Source organism: Mus caroli, chromosome 3 (genome assembly GCF_900094665.2).
Source record: "Mus caroli chromosome 3, CAROLI_EIJ_v1.1, whole genome shotgun sequence".
NCBI lineage: Eukaryota > Metazoa > Chordata > Mammalia > Rodentia > Muridae > Mus > Mus caroli.
In genome coordinates this window covers 66,183,463-66,202,961 of record NC_034572.1, presented here as the reverse complement: position 1 = coordinate 66,202,961, position 19,499 = coordinate 66,183,463, and the positions used below count along the sequence as shown (strand labels likewise).

General features: G+C 32.6%; 1 protein-coding gene across 1 annotated transcript in view; it reads left to right on the top strand.

Annotated features, from left to right (window-relative positions):
* The first annotated feature begins 447 nt into the window (after positions 1-447).
* Positions 448-19,499, top strand: part of Si (sucrase-isomaltase) — a 70,849-nt gene continuing 51,797 nt past the window's right edge. Inside the window, exons 1-12 of the mRNA XM_021158399.1 lie at positions 448-510; positions 1,440-1,557; positions 2,618-2,724; positions 7,171-7,288; positions 7,961-8,070; positions 10,029-10,180; positions 11,955-12,126; positions 14,867-14,966; positions 15,531-15,643; positions 16,274-16,399; positions 18,014-18,145; positions 18,233-18,352. Coding sequence (XP_021014058.1) covers positions 1,440-1,557; positions 2,618-2,724; positions 7,171-7,288; positions 7,961-8,070; positions 10,029-10,180; positions 11,955-12,126; positions 14,867-14,966; positions 15,531-15,643; positions 16,274-16,399; positions 18,014-18,145; positions 18,233-18,352 — 1,368 coding nt within the window. The 5' untranslated portion in view covers positions 448-510. The remainder of the gene's footprint in view (positions 511-1,439; positions 1,558-2,617; positions 2,725-7,170; positions 7,289-7,960; positions 8,071-10,028; positions 10,181-11,954; positions 12,127-14,866; positions 14,967-15,530; positions 15,644-16,273; positions 16,400-18,013; positions 18,146-18,232; positions 18,353-19,499) is intronic.

The following is a 19,499-nucleotide window of genomic DNA, read 5'->3' as shown; positions in this document are numbered from 1 at the left end:
TTAAGATACATGCTCCAGACTCTGGTTTATAATTGTAAAATTTTCCCAGTTAAGTATTTATTCTTTCAAATATTTTACAAAATTTCAAAAATTTCCATTGTTAAAACAGTCCTACTTTCCCAAATAAACTCAAATTTCATGAAATGAGATAATTTTTAAAAATTATTAAAGGATGTACAGATTTTTTCAAATAAGAAACCCAAATTTCAAAGTGGATTATACGTTGTTTCAATATTTCCTGCCATCTAGAAGTGAAAGACTATAGAAAAAACACAGTTATTAATTAACTTGGCATGTCAGAGAGGTATATTTATATAAACTGTTTTCAGGGATAAGGCTTCAGCAATTGAATGTTGAACAGAAGAATATTAAACATTGATAGGCTTGTGAAAGTGCAATAAAACTTTATGAGTAGTCAATATATACCTGAGCAATTTTCTCTGATCATTACTTAAACAGCCTCGCCCAACTCCAGCACAACACAGCAAATACTACAGGCTATGAGCTAAGGTAAGTCTTTAGGTCCCAGTATGTAATTATGGTCAGTTTTTAAAACAAAATATGTTTTATGCTAATTATGTTTGGTATATCTGCTTATTTTAAAAATAGTTAAATAGTAAGATTCTCATTTTAAGTATGCTTCTTCTTCTAATGGCAGAGAAACAAGTTCAAGTTTTATGACACAGATTTTTTTTCCAGAATGCTCTAACATTTTTTTGTCCAAATAGAAGTCTAATCTTGGTTTGGTTTAAATATTTTTAATAGCAGAGAATATAATTGAACTTTTGTTGAAAAATACTGGGATACTCTAGGTATTGTGAAAGTGTTTATTTAGGAATATTTATATAGGCGGAAGATATTCTAGATTTATTAAATATTTAATTGTTACTAGCAGAACATTAAAATGACATCAAAATATCATCTAATAAAATATTATTCATGCAAAATTTGTTTATCAATTTAAATTTCTCCTGAAGCTTTGCTTAAAATTAGCATGATCTGAAAATAATTGCTGTAATTTTTAGCCACAAAATGGATAATATTAGTTCTCATTGTGAATATGCTTAGCAAATTTGTTTTTTTATATAACCTTTATCCTTGTTTTATGCATAATTTTTATTCTTACTTTCATAAAGTAGGGTTGATATCATATAGCATGCATTTTCAAGTCTTTTTTTACATTATATTGATTTGCAAATATAGTTTTTTAAAATTTTTTGAGATTATAATATAATTACCTTACATGCTTCCCCCTTTCCTCTTTTTAACACTCTCTCCATGTTTTCTCTGAAATCCTTGACTTCATCTGTAATTGTTGTTGCATGTATAAATGCTCACAGCTATGTTATCTTAGGCATTAATGCATAGAGATTCATAATTTATTGTGGCTTAGTTACAAAAAAATGTCAGTTTAAATACAGTTTCCTTTCTTCCCTCAGATGGCAAAGAAGAAATTCAGTGGATTAGAAATCTCTCTGATTGTCCTCTTCATCATAGTAACGATAATAGCTATCGCTCTTGTTGTGGTTTTGGCTACAAAGGTGCCTGCTGTGGAAGGTAGGTCACACTGTCTGCTTTAAGCAGTGGAGTGAAGTCATGGGAACGTCATTCCACAGTAGCTGTGGGTTTAAAACTTTATTGGTGTTGTTAGGGGGAAGTAATGAACTAACTCCCACAAGTTGTAAGGTGTTCTCTTACTTCCTGAACCATGCTACAACATCAAAGCAAACCCTTCCCCAGAGTGACTAATGAATAAATAAATGAGATTTAAAATATTTGTTAGATAAAGTCTGCGAAATGACTTGAAATGTGAAGAACTTGAACTTGGTGTAAATTCCAAAATTACAACTTTTCTGTGTGCATGGAAGTCTCATGTTTTCAATAAAAGTCACTACATTAAAGGTTTTGTGCACTTTGACAATGGTGGACTTCCCACTATACATTATATTAAATAAAGGATATGAGGAAAAAAGGTGAAATGTTAAAATAACTTAAATGAATTGCCAGTGTGCTCTCCCTCTCTCCCTCTCCCATTCCCTCTCCCTCTCCCCCTCTCTCTCCCTCTCTCTGACACCCTTGAGGATACCAAGGATTTTGGTTTGGTTTTCAAATATATGAACAGTCCATGAATGGTGTAATCAATATTCTTTTTATCCTTGTTATAACTAGTGAGATAGAGAATACATGAAAAACTACAAGGAATGAAAGTGAAGGCTTCGGGCTCCTAGTGATCTTTCTCTATTATTATCAGAGTCTCTGCATATTATGGACTTCTGAACTGTCTCTCTATCATTTTATTTTGCCAAATAAGGACTGAAAATGATGGTAACTGTTGCACTTGTGTCAAACACCAGTTACAGATCCTCTCTGTGTTATTATACTTTCTTTCTGTTGTTGACAGCTCTAAATTCAGCATTCCCCTTTTCTAAAAGTCAGATTATAAATACTATTTTAAAATTATATTTATTCTTATTATTGTACTGACTGAAGCTTAATTTTGGGGGGATCTTCTGGAATCACAAATTGATTTTGCTTTAATTATGAAAGAAATGAACCCACTTGTTAAACAAAGTATTCATTACTTAATGAAATTGGTTTCTATATTTTCTTCTTCCAGAAATACAAAGTCCAACTTCAACCCCTAGTCCTGGAAAGTGTCCGCCTGAACAAGGTGAACCTCTCAATGAGAGAATAAACTGCATTCCAGAACAACATCCAACAAAGGTCTGCCAAAAATCCTCTGGATGATTTTAGAAATATAAACAGCATTATATGAAGATATCTATTCAATATAGAATGACTGTATATTATTAAAGATTTGAAGATAACCTTCACTTATGCTCCCATTACTCTTCTGTATAAATTTGTGACAGAATTGATGTTAATGAACCCCCTTTCAATTTGTTTGGTTATTTCAAATTAAGAGATTACTTTCCATCCAAACGCAACAAGCTATATAACTAGCTTACCATGCCTTCCTGAAAGTGTTATTTCCCTTCTCTCCTCCTTAATGTTCAGGACCTTATGTAACACTCGCATGGTTTAAATTACACTATTTGTAGTGGGGAGTCTTCAGAAGAATTTCTAGAAAAGTATATATGATTCACCTTTCTAAATGTATTCATATTTCATTATATGAAAATAAGTGGAGAAACTTGTTGGATTCGTGTAACCATAAGTTGACTCAGACTTTTTAATTCATAAAACTTTGTGAAAACAAAAGTCAATGAGTGTATGTGTTTTATGTTCATATTTGACAAGTTCTATAATGTTTGTGTTTAAATCTCAATTCCACCCTTGCTGTCACGTGACATAATGAACGATTTGCCAGTCATTTTATGCATCATAAGTTGCACAGTGTGTTCTAATTTATCAGTAACTATACAAAACAATGAAGTATTTATCAGTAAACTTACAATAATGACTTCTTTTATCAGTTGATGAAGCAGCGACTTAAATCAGTGCTTACTGTTATACACTGAGAAAAGTGGGTATCTGATCATTGTTATTTTCAAGAAATGATGGAAGATTAATACTGAATCCTTTTAGAAAAAATATGACTATTCTAGGAAAGTGATATATAAACAGGCAGTGACTTGACTTTGTCATCCTAGGTCTTTATTGTTAATTCTGTCTATTAAGTTGATGAAAAATATTTTCTTTTTCAATATTCATGAGAACAGTAATAAACCAAACTCATGAAGTAAACAAATTCTAATTCAGTCAATATATTTACATTTGTCATTCAAAAAGACATTTGACATTCAAGAAGCCACAGTGAGCCCAACATCATGCTGTGTGCCTGTAATTCTTGCTACTAGAGAAGTCCAGGACTAGCCTGGTTAAATGATCCAAGTGTATTCCTACATATCTGCAATGCATCTTTGTGGTAGAGTGCATACATTAGCATTTCACAGTCTGGATTTGATTCAAAGGATAGGAGAGATAGTCAAATTGGAAGACGGCAGGAACTGAAAAGGAGTTTCTTGATATTGAGATTAAAAAAATGAGTCAAGATGATTTAAATGAGATTGTGTTATTAAATGTACTCTCACTCATTGAACTTTAGACTTAACTCGAAATTCAAAGAGTTTATCATGGTAAAATGAATAGGTCATTAGGATTTCTGCAAGTGGGAACAAAGTTCAATCTTAGCACATGTTCCAAAATTCAATAGGTCTGAGTCATTAATCAGTGTCTTAAAATGGTTTTAATTAGATAATATTCAAAGATAATTTTTATTACAGAAAATTGATAAATAAATGCTGAATGAACGAAAACTAAAAAGTCCCAGAAATCAGGAAAATGGCCTAAATATACACTTTAAAGAGAACATTTATTCAAATTATGCTTCATGGATTTTTATATGTATTTTCCATAATACTTTCTCAGTAGTACCTTATCAAATCTTTAAGATACTTAAACCATTACTTTCCATTATTTTCAGTGATAACCTAAAGGAATAACTTATTAACAGTGTATATGCAACTGTAAATATGAAATTATCTATTGAATAAATATTATGTCCCCAAACAAGGCATTTAATTTAAATTAATCAAAATTATTATTTTTAGTTAATTTACAAAACTTTTATTAATTATAAAAGTTCTCTTGCATTTTATATATTCAAAGATTCATCATGATTTATAAAATATTTAAATATGAAATATGCTACATATTGTATACAGAAGACATGCATATGTAAAAGTTCAGTAATAACAAAGTATGGAAGAGTCAAAATGATAATGTAATAAACAGCTAAATTCTTACTGAAACTGGTTTAGTTAGCATAGGTTGCAATAGCAAATACCTTACATTTTCTACTTCTGCACTTATTTTCCATTGCTCTGAAGTCTAGCTGTCTGAGACAAAAGCAGACATTTTCACCAATTTTTGGTGAGGACTTGGAATTTGTTAAGTATATATGTTTATTTAAATCATTCCCACTCCTCCATTTGTTTTTTTTTTTTTTTTTACCAGCAACTTCTATCCCCTATACCCATCACATTCATGACCTCTTTTTTTCTTTAATTATTATTGTTACATACACATATATAAATGAATAAATACAGCTTTCTAAGTCCATTTGTTGTTGCTTGCCTGTGTACCTTTTCAGAGCTGCCCACTTGGTATTGGATAACCATCTAGATGGCTTATCATTGAGGAAGATTCATTTTTCCATCTCTCAGAAGTCATTGATTACCTGTAACTCTTCCTCTAGGAGTGGGATTATGTGAGATTGCTCCATTCACACTGATCTATCCAATGCTGGCATTATTATTCAGCTTTTGTGTGGGCAACTGTATTGTTTAGATTTCATGGGTGTGTCTTCCCTGTCATATTTAGTAGTCACTGTGCCATAGTAGAGAGATCCTGTTCATAATGAGCCCTAGGTGTAGGGTTGGTAGATATATCAAATGGAGTTAGGCACCACATTGTTACTTGCTCTCTTTATTTTGACACTTTGTAGCTTTTTTTTTTTTTTTTTTTGTATGGTGCAAAAAGACACTTGATCAGGAGTGAGAGTTCTGCCTCTCCATGGGTTTATCTAGAGAGAATTTTTCTACTGATGTTGTAGATGGTTCTTCTTGCTACTCTCACAGAAAATTTCTTCAATATGTAGATCAGAAGGAGGAAGTTGGTTTTGTAATGACATTGGTAGTCTTGAATGAGTTAAATGAGGGTCTATGCTATGACTTTATTGTAGCCCCTATTCTTCTTTAAGGTTCCTATTATCAAATATAGTAATATGGGGAGAGAAGAATAGGCCTTCCTTCATTGTTTTAGCTTGAAAAGAAAATGTTACACGACTGATTCAACCTAATACATATATAAGTATACATTAGAATTCTAATTGTAATATACATATATACTCATGCCACATGATAAAATAAATATTGGGGGTTTTTATTGCAATTTTATTTATGGGATTTTACTGAAATTATGTCCATTAATAGATTGAATGTGCCTTAATTTTCTGTCATTTAAGCAAATCAAAAAGAAATATGAAATCAGAGAAATGAATAAAAATATTGACAAACTCTTAAAATTGTAAATAATAGGAGGAACAGCTAAACAAACAAAAAACATTAAATTCCAAAAGATAAACCAAAATTAATTCTGGTTACCTTTAAAGCTAATAGTTTTAGCCTAATCCTATAAAGTATTGTTTTTTTTATAGAAACCCATACACCTGTTTGGATGACTACACCTATGTCTGGTTCTACTTTTGTGTTTGAACTAAGTCAAAACAAAACATTATGGAAAGACTACCCAATAATGCTCATTATTTTACAGTAGGATTTTGTGTTGTTGGGGACCTTTTGGTAGGTTACATAACTAGGGATAAAACTGTCTAAATAAAGACTTCCCATACCTGATACTATAAAAGATATTAACTGATCCTTTAGCACTGTTGTTTTCAATGTATATATATGTATGCTTCTGTAAATAAATATTTTACTGGATGTGAAGACAGTTTAATGTGTACATTTGATTGTAACATGTACAATTTAAAATTGTTTTCACAAAAATAGTTATGAAAACTTTGTACCAATAAGTATGTATCATAATTAAAACTTTTATTATATAGATATTTAGTTACACTGTTAATAAGGCAGATCACCATGTTATGCAACATGTTAAGTATGCACTAATGACTTCCAATTTTTGTGAATTTTTTCATGTAGTTAGTAAAATTCCTGTGGAATCAATATTTATTTTCTAATATTTATTAAAGTATGGTAATTTGTTGTGACTACTTAAAATAACTCAATTACTAAAATGTTCAGCTAATAATTTTTTTTTTGAAAACCTGTTATAAAACTCTGGACTGAGACTGTGCTTAAGTGGTCAAGCAGTTATCTGGAGTTGACACTCGTATTTCTAATAAGCCCTAGTCATTGCTACAAAAGGTATATGTAACTGAATTAAATCTAGATTTTGAGTTATGTAACCTCACCTGAATTTGATAGCTAGCATAGCATAACTATTCAAAATCTTCTTGTTACCATGACGAAAAGGAAAAAATAGACAAACGTAATTATCCAGAGGGCAAAGGGTCTTAAAACGTGTGTGTTTAGAGTATTAATGATAAGAAAACAGACCTAGTACATCTGATTGCATTGCCAATTACGTTTTTTTTTTGTTTGCTTAAAAATATTTTTCCAGGCAAAATGTGAAGAGCGTGGCTGTTGCTGGCGTCCGTGGAACAACACTGTTATTCCTTGGTGCTTCTTTGCAGATAACCATGGCTATACTGCTGCGTCACTCACGAATGACAACACTGGTAAGAGTGCCCCCACCATGATAGCCCAATATATGTTCTAAGTTGAAAGAGTCTATTTTAAAATGTTCTTTGAAAAGAACATCTTCAATAAGTACACACATCAAAACTTTTTTTAAAAATTTTTTAATTAGATATTTTCTTTATTTACATTTCAAATGCTATCCTGAAAGTTCCCTATACAATCTCCCCACCCCCTATCCATCCACTCCCACTTCTTGGCCCTGGCATTCCCCTGTACTGTGGCAGATAAAGTTTGCAATACCAAGGGGCCTTTCTACCCAATAATGGCCGACTAGGCCATCTTCTGATACATTTGCAGCTGGAGACAAGAGCTCTAGGATTACTGATTATATTGTTGTTCCACCTATAGGGTTGCAGACCCCTTTATCTCCTTGGGTTCTTTCTCTAGCTCCTCCATTGAGGGCCCTGTGATCCATCCAATAGCTGACTGTGAACATCCACTTCTGTGTTTCCCAGGCACTGGCCTAGCCGCACACGAAACTTTTAAACAATGTATTGAGGATTTTTTTTTTCAGCGTTGCCTCATGTAAAATAAAAATAAAAAGTCATTTGTAGCAGTATAATAAAATTACTAATATGAAATAAATTATTAGCAATTGTCAATATACAAACTATTTTAAGTGTCTGAGCTTTTCTTTTCCATTGTCCAAGGACTTAAAGCCACACTGAACCGAATCCCTTCTCCCACTCTATTTGGAGAAGACATTAAAAGCGTCCTCCTCACGACTCAGAGTCAGACCCGTAATCGTTTCCGGTTCAAGGTTTGACTTTTATGATTTCTAAAAATTTACTTGTATTTATTTTATGAATGTAAATTTTGTCTGTGTGTCTGGGGGAGGGGCGAAGGAAGGAGAACAGAAGCCATGTAGCAGAGTCCAGCAGAGGGCGATAGATATCCAGGAACTGAAATTATAGATGGTTCTGAAGAACCACGAGTATGCAGAGAACTGAACCCAGGTCCTTGGCAAGAACAGAAAGAGATATTAATTTATTACAAACCATCTTTCCAGCTTGTGATACTTCTAAGAAATCTTTTGTCTTAAGTGTAGTTGAAGAAAATATTCTTTCTCCTTCCGGTATATTGTCCATCCTCAGAAATGTTTATTCCAAAAAGATAACTAAAACACTAGTTACCTCCTTATGTGTCCTTCTCTCCTTGAAGACAATACCAATAATTTCTTCTCCAGAAATTTTTCAAGAATTAAAAAAAAAACCCATGTTTGATTTAAAACACTTAGGCTATTGTCTTGAGAAGGATTGTAGCTCAATAAGTGTTTGTATTAAATTGTAGACTACAATGTATTATTATTTAAAATATTTTAACATTTATTTATTTATGGATATGGATATATTTATTGCCAGTGTGAATGTTGTTACATTTTCTGCTGACCACTGAAGCCAAATGAGGTTATCAGAGCCTTGGAATGGTGTTAGAGATGTTGGTTAATCACCTAGTGCATACTAGGAATTGAACCTGAGTCTTCTCTTTAAAAGGGTAGTGTTTATTCCTAACCACGAAAACATCTTTCCAGGATGCTTTCTTTTTTAAAATTTGTTTTGAGATAAGTTAATAGTACTGTATAAATGCAGTGCGAAACTTCATACTTCAGCCTAAAGCAAGAGATTACTGGTTTACTTGAAGCCGTTAGTCACATACATGTATGGGAACACACACACACCTATAATTTGGAGAAGAATATAACTCTGCAATTTTTTAGAACATATTCAAAATATTAAATGACTTAAATTATTTATATATTGAGTTTTCCATTGATAAGAATAGAACCCACCGGAAGGACTATACTGAAAACGTACTGTATTACCAGAATGTGTATTTAAAAAATCCATTTCCAATATCTTCAATATTGCAAAAAACTGGAGTAAAAGCCACTGCAAAACAGCAGGATAATTGATAATATTATAAGCCGGGCGGTGGTGGCGCACGCGTTTAATCCCAGCACTTGGGAGGCAGAGGCCAGCCTGAGTCTACAGAGTGAGTTCAAGGACAGCCAGGGCTATACAGAGAAACCCTGTCTCGAAAAACAAACATACAAAAAATTGATATTATACATATGATATATGTCATATTTATACATAACAGTTCGCTATTTAGATCACAAAATTTAAAGGAATAATGGGTTAAGGAAGGACTGAACAGAGGAATTAAACAGGAGTTATGAAAATGTTATATAGCTAATTATTTTTGTAGTTATATTCCTGTCAAGATGTATACTTAGAAAATATTCTATACTGCAAGCTTAAAATCCAATGTGAAGCTCTACATCTTCCTTTATAGTGGTATTTATAGTTTAGAGTTTCATTGAGATATATAGATTTGGGGTCTGGTTAATTTCAGTTTGATTTATTTCATCTGTGAGTTTTTAATAAAGTATTTTTTAAAATTAAAATTAAATGATCACTCTCTTCTTGGGAACAATTCAAGAAGTGGATACTAAAGCCCTTACAAAATTATATGTAAAATCCTAGTTTTCAACGATATTTAGTGACCCTATCTCTTCTGTCAATAAATATATTTACTCAATAACATAACTCTCAACCAATTAAATATAATTATTTCTTGATATTTTGTATGACATATCTATGTTACATATGTAATATGATATAACATTATAGAGATAGATAATTTCATAGCTTGTGTGCAGTAATTCAGAGATGGGTATATCACAATCACTTACTGTTTGTGTTAAAATCTGGGCAGCTCACAGATCCAAATAACAAGAGATATGAAGTGCCACATCAGTTTGTTAAAGATGAAAATGGAATCTCAGCAGCTGACACACTGTATGATGTCCAGGTCTCAGAAAACCCATTCAGCATCAAAGTTATCAGGAAAAGCAACAACAAAGTCTTGTAAGTTATGCTTGGGTCTTGCTCTCATATCAATCCAAATAGATAGCCAGTTCATAAAGAATATACAAATTTCTCCCAAAAGAGTGACAGTCTAGATCTATGAATATTATGATAGAATAATTATTGTGCTTCTCATAGAAGAAAGAATCTAAAACACAAATTTAAAAACATCAGTTCAACCAGTCAACCAAATGCCTGGTAGAAACAAGTGATAAATGTTTGCCTTGCCAATATCCACTCATAGTGGAAATGGTTGCTATGTATGTACCCTTCATTATCGCACCTTCTCTGAAACAGTTTTCAGAAGTAGATGGTTTCTGCTGAGTTAAGTATGAATTTCCATGACAATGTCAAAATCATTCTTTTTCACACATAAAAATTTAAATACAAGTTAAAATTTTCATTTAGAATGTATTGTCTGGTGCAGGGAGTAATTGTCTCAAAGATTTTAATAAAATTTAGTAATTTCCTATAAAAGTCAGCATTCATACAGGTAGCACTATACAAATATGCACATATATACATATGTATATAATAATAAATAATAAAGCTATGAATTTTAAAAGGCTGAGCGGGGATATATGGGAAAATTGGGGGGAGAAATAGGAAAGAAATTATGCGATATATTATATATATAAAACCGTTATAGAAATAAAAGAAATAATGTTTTAAAAAGAAAAAGTCAAGATACAGGCTTGTTAACAGGTAACGTTAATTAAACAATGTTGAAAATCAAATCTCATAAATTTACTTTTACTGAATATATTTGGACATTTCTCTAATTTGCTTTGTGCTATGTCATAAAATGTACTTACTTCTAAGCAGAACAGTCCAGCACAAGGAAAGAAATTCTTCATTGAATGACTTACATTACATAAAACTCTCAAGTCTGCAGCCCTATAGGTGGAACAACAATATGTACTAACCAGTATGCCCAGAGCTTGAGTCTCTAGCTGCATATGTAGCAGAGGATGGCCTAGTCGGCCAAAATGGGAGGAAAGGCCCTTGGTCTAGGCCCCAGTTTAAGGGAATGCCAGGCCAGGAAGTGGGAGTGGGTGGGTTGGGGAGCAGGGGGAGGATGGAGGGTATAGAGGATTTTCGGAGAGGAAAGGGGATAGCATTTGAAATGTAAATGAAGAAGGCATCTAATAAAAAAACTCTCAAAGAGTCTAACCATAGAATTAGTAAAAAAGGATGTATATCTTGGCTCAGGGCAGTGGAGGATAAGACACTTTTGCTAATGTGTTACACATGGGAAAATATTGTTTTCAAGACTTTTGCATGATACTTTTATCGTTTTGGGAAACACTGAATTTTTAAATTAATTTTAGAGTGAATGGAAACCAGTTTAGTGATGTATTATACAAACATAGTACCCAGCACAATGAGAGTAGTTTAAACCTGAGTCTGCAGAGTATGATTTTTAATTTTTGAATCACAACTTTATTTATCTATTTATTATGTTGCACCTGTGTAACATGAACAATATTGGTAGGTATATTCTGAGCCTGAAAAGGACTAGAGGGTAAGTAAGACGCCTATGAAAACCTTTATTGATGAAAACAGAGATCTATTGTAACCATAAACAAGTTGTGTCTGTGTGACAATTTGTACTTCTCCCATTGATGACTGCAGCACTTAAGAACTCAAATATTCTGAATAATGTCAACATTAAACTAAAACAAGGGAATGTTATGTTTATACATTTATACACATGCCTCTCTCTCTCTCTCTCTCTCTCTCTCTCTCTCTCTCTCTCTCTTCCTTTGCTCAGGTTTGATACCAGTATTGGCCCTCTGGTGTACTCAAACCAATATTTGCAGATTTCGACAAGACTTCCAAGTGAATATATTTATGGCTTTGGAGAACATATTCATAAGAGATTTCGTCATGACTTATACTGGAAAACATGGCCAATCTTTACTCGAGATGAGATTCCTGGTGATGTACGATATTATTTTATAATTATTTATAGAGAAAAAGTTCACACTGAAGAAGTTGATACAATCAATTTTACTTGGTTATTATTTTTGTGAGAATGTCGATTAAATTATTTATACAACAGAAACACCTACCCTAGAATTGTTTCTAGTTTTTTAAAAATAAAAATTGTCTAGAAAAGTCTTAACTTTATTATAGCATTTTCAAATATAATTTGTTTCGGTTGATCCTCCTACACCTTTCTAGAATCCTCTTATTTTCCTGTACCCCAACTTGTACCTTCTCACCCCCCCCATAACTTCTCAACTTTTTCTGTTTTATGTGTTCTGTTACTGCTTTCCCTTTTCAACATTAATCCTCTACCCATCATGTTCATTTTTCTGATTACACGACCTGTAACACGAGTGAAGGAAAACACAAAGAGAGAGGGTGTAAGTTTAAAGCCAGGTCTCAGATCTGAGAGGGGACATTAGGACATGTGCCATTTGTCTTTCTGAGTCTAGATGATCTAACTTATTACAGTATTCTCCAGCCCCACTTATATTCCTGAAAAAAATCACTTTTCTTTAAAACTGAATAAGCTGTGTTGTGCATATTTATTACATTTTTGTCATTCATTCTTTAGTTGTTGGGCATCTAGTCAGATCCTTTTCCTTGCTATTGTGAGCAGAGTAGCAGTAAGTCTGGATGTGAAGATCTCTTTGGTAGGATACGGAGCCCTTTGGTTATATGCCCAGAAGTGGTATATATCATAAATATGCTAACTTATTTTTTATCTTTTTTGAGGAAGTCCCATACTAACTTCCATGGTGGCTGTTTACACTGCCAAGATCAATGATTGCTGTTCCTATATCTACACATCCTCATCTGAGGTTTCAGCCATTTTTTAAAAAACTTTTTTAAATACTTACTTTATTTTTATGTGTATATATTTTTGCATGCACCTGTTGATGTGTACCATGTGCACGCCTGACAGCTGCAGAGGTCTGAAGAGTTCATGGTTCCTCCTAAAACTTGAGCTACTAATATTTCTGAGCTTTCATGTGGGAGGGATAGAGTTCAGGTCCTCTGCCAGCGACCCAAGTGCTTTCACCGCTGAGCCAACACTCCAGCTCACATTTGTTTTCCTAGACGTAACCAATATTATTTAATAGAAATGGAATCTAACATATAATTTAATTTTTATTTTCCAAGTGAATAAGGATATTTAATACATTTTAAGGTATTTACCAATTTTTTGTGTTTCCTCTTGCCAGAGCCACCTATTTAATTCATTATCTCAGTTACTATCAGATTAATTCTCTGGTTATCTTTTTATTCTTTATTTATCCTAGTTATTAACCACCCTATCTGAAATATAGCTGGGAAGTATTTTCTGCAGTTCTTAAGACTATTGCTTTGTTGTTTTAATTATTTTTGCAATGAAGATATTAATTTCACTTTAAGAACTCACTTTAAGAACTGGTTCAGAATGGTATTCTCTGTGCCGAACTCTTGAAATATTTTTTCTGATTTTTTTCTACTAATTTTAGCATTCCTTCAACCTGTTTGACTCATTTTATGTGAATTTTATTCAGAAAAGATACATGGATCTAATTCACCTTAATGAATTCACCTGATAGAAAAATCTTAACTTCTCTGACTTTTATCAATACTTGAATATGTATCTGAAGATAGTGACTGCTCCTTTTTTATTTTTGTATTGTGGTTAAAGCTTGGTGGAATAATTCCAAATCACAATCTGTTCATAGGCTGAGGTATCTATCTTCTTTTAGTCACAGTCACTTGCAGTTTTGCCCAGTTTTGGATGATCCACAGTATAAAATCACCTTAGACATTTGGTTCTTGAAGGGAGGTGGGTTTTTGTTTGTTTGTTGTTTTGTTTTTGTAAATACTATATCTCTACATAATAAGTTATATAAAAGTACATGTTACATATTACAACATTTCATGGAAGGATCATAGTCACATTGTTTTACTTTTGTGTAGATTTGTTTCTTGTATTCATGTGAAATTCATAAGATTAAAAGATAAACCACTAAAGTTATTTTTACTTATTACTTAGTTATCTCTACTATTTTTGAAAACCAATGCTAATACTATTGTTTCACCAAATGAATAAGTGGATAGTTGGTACAGAACGACAGATAAATTCTAGCACTTCTTGTTTTCAGTGTTGACAGCCTTGCCATCTGAAGTAAACACCAGGCAGAAAGCTTCTTCCTTCTGTCTTTTTATCCAGGCTCTTCTTATGTTTCTGTCTGAAACCAATTAGAAAGTCTTACATTTCCATTTGTCCTAGTTGTTTAGGATTTGGCTGGATTATGTCATGTTCTCATCTGTTCTTTGAAAACAGATCTAGTATAGACATTGTTCAGGGTCCTGTGGGAAAAAAAGGGTGTGTGTGTGTGTGTGTGTGTGTGTGTGTGTGTGTGTGTGTGTGAAAATCAGCACAGCTTATTCAGATAAATTTAATTCTAATAAAACAAAGAGAAGCAAGCAACATATTAACACATGTCAATGTCTCTTCTGCTAATATAAAGTTATTAACTAAAGTACATTATATTATTTTTGTATCTTTTATGTGACATACAATAAGGGGAAATAGTGTAGAGCTGTAGAAGGGTAAATTACAAAAGCAGTTGAGTTTGTAAAATCCGTTTTAGCAAATATCTTCATTTTGGTTTAAAACATCTTTACTTTGTATCCAGTTATATATTTAAAATTTAAAACTTCACCTTCCAGAATAATCATAATCTCTATGGGCATCAGACATTCTTCATGGGCATTGAAGATAACTCTGGCAAGTCCTATGGTGTTTTCCTTATGAACAGCAATGCAATGGGCAAGTACAATTTATTTGATAATATGCTTATTATCCATATACATTGTATAAAACTGAAATATAAGTACTTTTCTTATTCCAGTCACAGATATTTGACTCCACAAAAAAAATCCACTCTATTTTGTAAACAGTGGCATAGTGTGAAATTATTATTAGAAGATTTTAAAATTTCATTTTAGTTGTGAGTGTTCTTATATGGGAAAGTATACATAGTGTAGTGATGCATAATTAATCTTAAGCTGCAATAAACAATTGAGATATGGTTTTAGCAAAATATTTGTTCCTATTAGGAGTCCGAAACTTGTGCTTTGCTATAAGATTTTCAGAGAAGTCATGCCAATTTTGGAAAAGGGCATCTTGACAATCTTTCATATATCTTACAAGTGGCAGCCTTCTGTATTTCTACCAAGATATTCCTACTGTCAGTATCTTACTTCTCCTTAATAATTGAATATTATACACTGATATGGCTAACAAGATGTTCTTTAAACATGTTTCACAATTGTTTTGTTATTGAAAACATTTTACAAATTATGTATATTTTTTCCTATTTTTATTTTGTAGAGGTTTTCATCCAGCCAACACCAATAATTACTTACAGAGTTACTGGTGGCGTATTAGACTTTTATATATTTCTTGGAGACACACCAGAACAAGTTGTTCAACAATACCAAGAGGTTGGTTTCAGGATGAATTTGTAAATTATTTCCCACAATAATTTACTTTAAGAAATCATTAAAAAATGACTTGTATGTATGTAATGTATATTTTTATTTAGATTAATTTTATGACTAAATCACTGAGCTCAGCATTCACTCATTGGAGCTGTTACATACTCAACCTTTAGTTATGATTGTTTTAGATAGAATAAAGCAAAAGTATGTATCTACTTTGGGAAAATAGAAATAGCTAATAAAAATGTGGATCATCTATGAATTTAATCAAAATGCACTATGAAAAAAATTGTTCCTCTTCTGTTATAATTTCCTTTACTATGCTTCTATTCCTGTCTTTAATTTTTTATGATAGACAAGTATATTTTTGAAACTGTTATTTTGCTAAATGTTTCTTTATCACAAAGCACTCAAATATGTAGTATAGAACATAAACTTAGTGTTTTGATAAGTATTTATAAGAAAATTGTAGCAGATTTGGCAGATATAAACTGAATTTAGATATGATTCTGATCTTACATTATTTTGTTAAATGAGTGCTAAAGGTGTAGTAGAATAAAAAGCTCATCAATATTAATGATTCTAAAGGCATTTCTCTTTGTTGAAACTAATTAACTGTCCATTCATCTCAAGCTCATTGGACGACCAGCAATGCCAGCATATTGGAACCTTGGCTTTCAACTGAGTCGCTGGAATTACCTGTCTTTAGATAAAGTGAAAGAAGTAGTAAGAAGAAACCGGGAAGCTGGCATCCCATATGTAAGAAGAGTGGAGGGTGTTAGGGATTGGGGGATTGTAGGGCAAATGGTCACATACAAGGAAATGACTCAAAGTGTCATGACACATGGATACATAAAGTATGTTAGATCAAGAGTTTAGAATATTTATACTTATAAAACTGATTTAATGGTAAATTTAGTTTGTATCCATATTTGATGTCTATAAGTTGGTTAAGTTTTTGTACTTTCTTTTTTTTTTTTTTTTTGAGACTATAATTACATCACTTTTAGTTTCCTTTCCATCCTCCAGACCCTCCAATTTCTTGTTTTTAAAAAATTAATGACTTCTTTTTTATTAATTGGTCAAAATATTCTTTTGAAGAACTTATCAGAGGGTGTACTAGTAAAAATCTTTTGTTATTATATTTTCATTTAAATTTTGAAAATTCATACATGAGTGCTATATTTAATAATTTACACTCTTCCTTTCAGTAGTACCTCATACCACAACTTCTCAAATTCATAATCACTTATTTAATTACTATTAATACACACACACACACACATACACATGTACACACACACACAAACACACACACACACACACACACACACACACACACACGTCTTGTCTAGCACATTTGATGGTGCCAGTATCTGTTTAGGGCTGACCATGTAGGATTAAGTATTCCAGGACATGAGCCTGGAGTATACCGATCTCCCTCTAGTAACAGCCATTCATTACCAGGAAAGTGCTTCTAGAATTGGGACTTGTGCATTTTCTTCCTCCATGCTGATCCAACAACTGGCACTGTCATTGGACAGCTCACATTTAGGCAAACATCTTGTTAAGAATTCATGTTGCCACTTCCTGTCACATAGAGTGACACTATGTCACAGCAAATTTCCTGGTCCTCTGGCTCTTACAATCTTCCTTTCCACTTTTCTGTAACACTTCATTGAGTCTGTAGGGATAGCATTGTAGGTATATCAACCTGGGATAAGAAAAGTTTCTTTAATTCAGAGTGAAAGCTGCACTTATCTGTGGGTATAATGAATGCAATAGGAAATTAGAAATGTTTGGAAAATATCAGTAGTAGGGAACAAATATGTGTGTGTAAACAGAATAGCATTGTTTTTTTAAATAATACAGATATCACACAAACACACACACACACGACTTGAATACACGTTACCAATAAGACATATCAATGGATTACCCATTAAGAATTTAATATTTAAAAATGGGATAGTCTAGTTCTAGTGGAGTAGTTCTGTAATAGAGCATTCCTTAGATTTTAGCTTTCATAACAAGCACTTAAAAATGAAACAAACTAAGCAAACAATACGAATGAATGAAAGTAAACAGTTTGATAAGCAATTCTACTTTTTCATTTCATAAACTGCAAGTTAACTTATGGCTCTTTCTTGAAACAATGTCTGTCTCTGTAGATCAGGCTGATTTGCATTTTGAAACTCTCCTACTTCCCTCCAAATAGTGAGATTAAATTACATTAGCATGCTTTCCAAGGAGTAGCTTGAATTTACTGTCAACTTGATCACTCTCTGCATAATACAAATGCTTGTGCTTAAATGTTGAGGTTACCAGAAAACTCTTTCTACTCACACTGAAACCAACTGTGCTGCTTTTCAGGATGCACAAGTCACTGATATTGACTACATGGAAGACAAAAAGGACTTTACTTATGATGAAGTGGCATTTAAAGGACTTCCTGAGTTTGCTCAGGATTTACATAACCATGGACAAAAATATATTATCATCCTGGTAAAGATAATTTGTGTAATAAGACATTTTTATTATTATGCATTTGTATGTTAACATGTTACCTACAGAATATTGTTTCTTCATCAGGACCCTGCAATCTCTGTACAAAAACGTGCAAATGGTGCCGAATATCAAACATATGTGAGGGGGAATGAGCAAAATGTTTGGGTGAAAGAGTCAGATGGAACCACATCACTTGTTGGAGAGGTAAGTTCTCACATTCATTAAATTCATTGGGCTCTGACTTTCTATTTTGCAAGTAGTGCTGGTGTAAATGTCGTGTGTGTGTTTGTGTTTATGGGCTTTTCTCTTTGGATATGATTTTTAATTTTGCAAGGAAACTAGCAAGATGAAACACTCTGTAACAGATCATTTAAACTCAATTATCAAAATGGAATCCAATAAATCTGATACACTTTTTTAAAATTCCTGTGAAAATTCTTTAATGTTTACATTAAGAAATTAATATAAGATATTTGCAAATCAAGTAAATACAAACTACACACTTAGTTTTATGGCTTACATTTAAAACTCAAAATAATGTGAAGTTACTGAAAATGTTGCAAGGAAGAAAACTGAAATATCCAAAATTGGGTTAAAATTTCAAAGATCACAGAGTTAATTATGAGTAGAAGTCTTTGCATACTTAACGTATTTACATCGGTCTGTACGTCAATCGATATGTGTATGCAAGTGAGTGCAGGCATAAGTGCACCATTGCATGTATGTCGGGTCAGAGAATAACTTGGATATCAGTTCTTGCCTTTACCTTGTTTACACACAGTCCCATATTTCCTGGTGCATTTGTGAGGCAAGCTGTTCCAGAAGTATCCTAGGCTGTTTCTGTATCTTCCCATTCCTTCTTTAGGAGTACTGGGATTTCAGAGTGGCTACGGTTCTGGGAATCTGAATGCAAATCTTTTGTGGCAAATATTTCACTGATGGAGGCACCTTCCCAGCCCTTGATGTTTGCACAGAAGAAATGTTACTAGTTGCATAGCCATACCTTGTGGCAAAAGCAAATATCTACTAGACACATAGCATTGGTAATTCACTGCTGTGTTTAAAAACAAACAAACAAACAAACAAACAACATAAATAAAACTGTGAGGAAATAAAAATGTAAATATGTATTTATTAAACCATAATTTATAACAATGATAAATATTGTATCTATCCTTACTGTATCTTACAACCTTAAATTTTCCAAGACAGCATTTTCTCCTGTGATAATAAGCTACACCAGACCCACAAAAGTCCCTGCCATTTCACAGACTATGCTTTTTGGACACTTGTCACTATTATCCTGGCCAGATCAAAAAAATAATAAATAGTGTTTATCTGGTTTTAAAGC